We start from the raw sequence: 6,723 nt of genomic DNA, 5'->3' as shown, positions 1-6,723 counted from the left end.
ATGTGTATAAGAGACAGCGCCGGTGGTGGCCAAGGCTGCGGAGTCGGGCATTAAAAAACAACTTCTGCAAGTGCGAGCGAGAGCCCCGGAGGGGCTGAAGGCGGGGGACTGGTGCGGGCGGCCGGACGGCGTGAGGTGGTGCCTGTTAAGAGGTCGGAAATATCAAATGAAGTCTTCAGGGTGAAACAGTAGTCTCACTCCACCGTGCCTCGTTGAATTAGAGGAGGTTCCCCCCCCGAGTCGTCCTGCTACACCATGGCACCATCTCTGTTAGCCAGCATCTCTGTTAGCCCAACATTCCTGTTAACCAGCATCTCTGTTAGCCCAGCATCCCTGTTAACCCAGCATCCCTGTTAGCCCAGCATCCCTGTTAGCCAGCATCCCTATTAACACGATTAGCCAGTGGAGGGACTCTGCTTCTTCCTGTGGGATGGAATGGCCTTTGGGAAGAGAAACAGATTTATCATAACACTTGATGTTAATTATCATCAAATCCAAAATATTTTATTTGGGTTCTTTTTGTCAGTTGGAACAGGGTTGAACTATTTTAACAGGCATGATTTTAAGATGACCTTTAAAGGTCCCTTTCAACCCAAATAATTCTGTGATTTCTGTGTCTTTATTAAACACAATTATAACTCCTGACTAACACATCCTACTGAACTTCACCCAGCACCTACTGAGAAAGTGCTTCTTGCTGGTTTTGACCTTGAAGGATTGTTTTTTCCTTGGGTTGTTTCTCACAGTGGCACTGGGGCAAGCAGTGGGCATCAGCCTCTTGGGTGACAGCCTGGGCAGCACAGGAGAGCTGGGACAGGCCAGCATCTGTGCTGGGTGACCAGGAGTATGCTGAGATGTGGCTCCCTGGGTGAGTGCTGTGCTTGTGGACAGAGGGACCCTGGCCTGTAGTTTTTGGCAACATTTGAACATTTGCCAGCAGCAGCATCTGTCTCTGTTTCACTTTAAAAATCAACCTAGAAGCCCAAATACACCCAGGGGTCCAGGTTTGCCCAGACTGCTGCCAATATCAACCAGTGAAGCAGCCCAGGATTTACCCCAGGCAAGGCAGAGCAGTACAGGAGGACAGTCATGTCCCTCGGGCCTGCTCCTCTGTTCCCTGAGCACCATGGCCACCCCACATGGGCAATGAGGGAGTGGGGGAAGCGCTGCCAAACCAGAGGTCTCACAGGTGCCAGCACCCAGGCAGGGGCAAGGTAGAGGAGGGTGCTCCTGTGTTTTAGGGTCTCCAGAGCTCCCATTCCCATCCCCTTGTGCTGACTGCAGAAGGGAGGGGCAGAGGAGGGTGAGGGGGATTTTTCTGGTTTCACCATAGGAAGGATTTTCAAACCCTATAAATTCACTTTTGACAAGTGAATGGCTAAAGCAGATTAACCTTTTTGCTAATCCTCTATAATGGCTTTGGAATCTCCTTAACCAATAAGAAAATGATAAGAGCCTGTTTCTTTTCTTTTTATCTATATCTATATTGTCCTCCCTTGTCTGCATTTTTTTCTTTCTTGTTTTATTTTCCTTTCCTTTTCTAATATGAAATAGCCCAGAGATCCTATCTTCTGGAGGCTCGGTAAACAGAACATCAATAATCCCTTTCCTTTATTCCTCTCCGGTAACAGGGTGCAGAGAAGTGTCTGCCGATTGGGATTTGATTACCAGCAGCTATCAAAAGTCTCTTTGTAAGATCTGGGTCCTAAATCCCATAATTCTTTGATAAAAGAAGTATTACCAGTCCATTTTCTGAAGTGAAAGGTATGGGAGGAATGAAAGAAAGCAATCATCAGAGATCCTAATAGGCTAAGTGTATGTGTGGTGAGAAGTCAGGGACAGGCAGGGGAGGCCAGGGAAAAGCCTCCTTTGTTAAGGATGGGGAAAGAGAATTAATCTGCTTCGGGCATATGATTATTACAGCTGAGAGCAGAAAGGGTTGGATCCTGTGCTTGCCCATGGCACCTCCCTGCTCACCTGCCCTGTGGTCCCTCTGGACCAGCACAGTGTGGGGAGCAGAACCTGGCCCTACATCCATCTCCCATGACAGTGTTTGGGTACGTGCACAAAAACCGGGAGCAGTTTGCGATGACCCCTGGTGTTAGTGCATCCCCAGTGCCTCTCTGGAGCTCTGGCACCTTGGCAGGAGAGCAGCAAACATGTCCAGACCAGACAGCTACAAAGGCCTGACCCTCTCAAACCTATGGCAAGTATGTAAAGCACAGTTATGATTTATGCTATGCCATTGGAATAGCTGAAGGAGTGACAAACAAAGGGATGGAAGGAAAAATAGTTGTTTGGTTTTAAGTGAGATTTTACAGATTTGAGGGTCACAGGTAAAGTGGCTATGGGGCATCTCTTCCTGGCACGAGGAGATCAGCAGGGTGGGGAAGAGCAGGCAGAAAGCAGGGCCAAGGAGAAAAGAATGGTGGCTGAGAGGGGGCTCTCCTGGAGACTGGCTCTCATTTTTGCATGATGCTGGAGGAGTTCCTGGGCTGTTCAGTGTGAAGCCACAAGGTGCCACAAGGACCTTTGATGTGCGGTGGTTTAACAGCACTCACCTGTGTGTCTCCTCCTCACGACTGGAACTGGTATCTTCTCTCCCCTGTAAAGAAACACCAAGTGGGAGGGTGTTCCCCACGTGAGGTCCTGAAGACTTGCTACTCTCCTTGGCTTAAACTGCACTGAGGGCAAGAGAACTTGGGTTTAAACTTTCCTAAACAATCTGAGCTCAACCACACCTTCTCTATTTTAATCCCAGCTACTCATTTCATTTATAAACCCAAGATGGAAGATGTCCTCTCTCCTGTGGGTCTCATCTGCCAGGCCTTGCTGTTTGCCCTCAGGAGGGTTGGTGCCAGGCATCCCCTCCCACCCTGCGTCACCACTCTTGGCTGTAGCCTTACCCCAGTTTCTCTTGCCGGACAGAAGAAGTTGGGCATTGAACTGACAGAGCTATGAGGAAGCTGTGGGCTCACTGAACCGCCCATCCGAGCTGCTGCAGGACCTTGCTGCCTGCCTGCCTGCACACAGAGAGAGCAGGCAGCAATCCTCCTCTTCCCGTCCCAACGCCGAGCAGGGGTACGACTTGGCTCTACAGGAGGTAGCCACATGCCACTAAACTATGCCACAGAGCTGCTGTGAGCTGCCAGTAATCCAATTTATTAAGGGCTTTGAATTCTTACAAATAATACGTTGGATACATGCAAAGCATCAGCATTATCACTGTGATTAGGGCAGTGGAGGTAGGGGAAAGGGGAAGGAGGGAAAATACAATTTCTCTTTCAGCAGAAAATAAATCAACTTTTGCAGAGAGTTCTGGTACAGTCAAAGGCTGCACTATCATTAAAAATGATTTTTTATTAAGCTGAACTCCCTCCTCTCTCATATTGTATGATATGACAGCTCTCTTTTGATGGGAAAGCTTTCATTTGGCCAGAGAAAGGGATAATTTGCTTCTTTTAAGGAGTTAATCCTCTGGTCCATTTCCGGGCTGGGAACAGCTATCCTCCCCCTTCCTTGGATCGGAGGCTGCAGCACAATGGAGATCATAACCACCTCAAATCTACACCCGAGATGGAGAAATCAGATTTCCTTCTCCAGTCATTTCTGTGGGATTAGCTAAATCTTAGATCCACACTAACCCTTCACAAAGCTGCCAAGATTAGTTAGAATTTATTTTATTCACAGGGGGGTTTATGGTTTTCTTTCCAAAGGGATTATATATCTCTATATATATATATTTAGGGTGGCTTCAGTCATAAAGCAGGCAGGTTAGAGGAGAAAAAGTGCGTGTGCTTATAAAATAAAAACTCAGCTGTGAGAATGACAGTCACTTGAAATGCCAAGACAAAGCAGCAATTCTGGACGGCTTCACCCACCCATTTTAAAAGCTATGTAAGCTGTCTTTTTCCTTGCGAGACCCCACTCTGGAGTTAGTGCAAGGAGAGCAAACCCCACTCAGCCTGGGCTGCCCATTCCCGTGGCTGCTGCTGCTGGCAGAGGATGTCTTCGGAACCAGCACTGGATGCCAGCGCTGGCAGGAGAGGCCTCAAGAAGCCGTGTTCATTCAGCATCGAGGACATCCTCTCCAGCCCAGCAGAGAAGAGCCCACAGGTCCTGGTCCCACTGTGCCTCCGGAGCATCTTGGACTGCACACCCAAGGGGCTGTGTGAGCTGGAGACCATCCCGGCCAGCTCCCTGCAGGAGGAGGAGGAGGAGGAGGAGGAGGAAGAGCTGGAAGGGGCAGGCTGCAACTGCTGCTGCTGTTCTCACACGAGCACCCGTTCCCTGCAGGACTCATCGAGTTGGCTGGGTGAGTGTTTGGGTTTGATTCATGGTGTAGGGCTCATGGAGAGGCTGGTGCCAGAGCTGGGCAGAGGGGAAAACCTGGGCGTTTGAGTGACAATATAGCATCTGGCCTGCCACCGTGGTGGTCTCAGACCCCAGCTCCGGTGAGCTAAGCTCTGCTCTCAGCATGGCTCCCAAGAGCGAGCACTTTTACCTGCAGTGCTACTGGGGTTTTAAAAGCAGCAGGTGCTATTTATTACTGGATGTTACTTGTTTAGTGTAAAATGCTTGAGAGGATGATGCTTCTAGGAGTGGAAGTTCTCTGTGGAGTGTGGGGCCCCATGGTTATGCTGCCCATGTGTAGAGCTGTGCTTGTGCTTCCTGACAACACAGGCCCTGGGGAACCTCACAGGTCCTTTAAAGAAAAGTTTTTGGCTACATCCAGCAAAATTGCTGCATCTGGGGGAGAGGGAAAAAAAAAAAGTGGCAAACCCTTTAAAATGCAGTTCAAGAGCATCCTGAAAGTTCAGAAATCCCCCATGTCAGGACTAAAACACAGCTCTTCACAGGGCTGTGAGTTTCCAGCTATTTTCTGGAGCTGGCCATAGTGCAACTGGTAAGTATACAAGGAAGACCTGCATGGTGATCACATAGCTCGTCACCCAGACCAGCTGGCCAGCTGCCTCCTTCCAAAAAACGGGCATGGATGCAGCTTGTGCCTGAACTGCTCTGAGCAAGATGCGTGTTTCAGTCTCACACCTAACACTGCTACTGTACCTCTCCCCTTCCAGACACACGGTTCCCCTGGCCCATGCGGCTCTTCCACTCAGCAGTCAGGGTCTGTAAGAGTCCCCAGGGGAACCCAAGTGAGCTGCAGACTTTCCACCAGATCCAGCGCCGGACACGCCGGCATCGCACCATATTCACCGAGGACCAGCTGCAAGCCCTGGAGACACTTTTCCATCAGAACCAGTACCCGGATGTCATCACCCGCGAGCACCTGGCAAACCGCATTCACTTGAAGGAGGAGAGGGTAGAGGTGAGATCCTGCCAGTTGGTAAGGTGCTGTTTGCTGCAACCCCCCAAGAACAGAGACTAGGGCATTGTGCTATCTTTTTCAGGAGCTGCAAACCCAGGGCCTCATTTTAAAAAACATTCTTGGGTATGAGACAAAATGCGGTTTAAGTTTGGCAAGCAACGGAACAACATAAACCCGTTCTGCTGGGCTGATTGATTCTGGTATCCATTCCCATAAACTCACACACTCCCTCTTCCCTAGAGTCACCTATATAAACACACAGACATGCCCCATTCTGCTCATCCCCTGCACCCAAATGTATATTCCTTATTTATGTGATTTGTGTGACTTCTGAATTTGCCATGGGGAAGTCCCAGCTCCCTTGTGCCCCTTACATGCATCTGAGCAGGATTGTACGGGAACGACTGGTTAAATCTTGTATCAAACTTTTATATCGGGAAATGTATTATGGTATCCTAAAGCTTACGCTGTAGTCCACGAGTGTAACTATCTGCCCCCCCTGCAAGTGACACATGAAATGTAGAAGTTCTTGTTTTCCGCTTTCTAGGTTTGGTTTAAAAACCGGCGGGCCAAGTGGAGGCATCAGAAGAGGGCGTCTGCTTCAGCACTGATCCTTCAAGGTACCAAGAAGCCCTCGGAGGAGAGCTGTTAGACCACATGGCAGCAGATGAACACCAAGAGCATCCATTTCCCATAGCTGACAGGTTCTATAGAGGGTCAACCCAAGGGGGACTGATGAAGCAAAAGGGAATCTCTGTGATTCCCAGAGGAGGGGGACGGGTAATAGCAGACATAGCACTTTCCTGTGCCAGTTTCTTCCAAACCTAGTTCACATGGCAAATAACTCACCAAGCATGACCCTCAGATGCTTAAGCAGAAACCACTGCCAAAAGCCCGTGCTGGGAACAGAGCTGTACCAGTGTTACATGTGTGTGCTTCAACAGAAGGGGAGACTCACCTTCTTGTCTTTGCTCTGTGCAGGTAGTATTTGTGCTTGTTTTACTACTATAGATTTGCGAAATACCCTGCAAATTATGTTTCCTATTTTTGGCACCTCGGTTACATCTAGAGTTGCATTTGGGCTTGAGTTTACTGGACAGAAGGAACACGGATTTCTCCCTACAGCCCGTGGGAGAGGTAATCCATCTGCTGTGGTGAGAGGGGCTGGCACAGCGAGTGTTCAGCTCACCTCTGTCGCCAGCCCATGTCTGTGCAAGTGGTGTCGGTGTCCCCAGCAGGGCCAAAGGGGAACCCAGTCCTGTAAAGCTGTGAGAGAAATAAAGCTGTCCCATCACCTCTGTGCGTGCTGTGGAGAGCCGGCGGGGGGGGCCCAGGCCATACCTGCCGCCAGTGCCTGCTTGCCGCTGGGCCTCCGCCTGCCCCACGGCCCCCGG

The 6,723-nt window shown here is 49.9% G+C and overlaps 2 protein-coding genes across 2 annotated transcripts in view; one reads left to right on the top strand and one right to left on the bottom strand.

Annotated features, from left to right (window-relative positions):
- The window catches only part of LOC113486218 (thyroid adenoma-associated protein homolog), a 17,065-nt gene extending 14,075 nt beyond the window's left edge, over positions 1 to 2,990 (bottom strand). Inside the window, exons 1-2 of the mRNA XM_026859945.1 lie at positions 2,907 to 2,990; positions 2,562 to 2,605 (exon numbers count right to left, since the gene is read on the bottom strand). Coding sequence (XP_026715746.1) covers positions 2,562 to 2,605; positions 2,907 to 2,990 — 128 coding nt within the window. The remainder of the gene's footprint in view (positions 1 to 2,561; positions 2,606 to 2,906) is intronic.
- Positions 2,991 to 2,996: 6 nt separating this feature from the next.
- GSC2 (goosecoid homeobox 2) lies at positions 2,997 to 6,547 on the top strand. The gene is made up of 3 exons (XM_026859870.1): positions 2,997 to 4,315; positions 5,082 to 5,329; positions 5,877 to 6,547. The coding sequence occupies exons 1-3, from the start codon at positions 4,006 to 4,008 to the stop codon at positions 5,979 to 5,981; spliced, it is 663 nt and encodes a 220-aa protein (XP_026715671.1). The 5' UTR covers positions 2,997 to 4,005; the 3' UTR covers positions 5,982 to 6,547.
- Positions 6,548 to 6,723: the final 176 nt, after the last annotated feature.

Source organism: Athene cunicularia, assembly GCF_003259725.1.
Source record: "Athene cunicularia isolate RWA chromosome 15 unlocalized genomic scaffold, athCun1 chr15_part1, whole genome shotgun sequence".
NCBI lineage: Eukaryota > Metazoa > Chordata > Aves > Strigiformes > Strigidae > Athene > Athene cunicularia.
The sequence above is the reverse complement of the archived record's forward strand: the minus strand, read 5'-3'. Positions and strand labels throughout refer to the sequence as shown.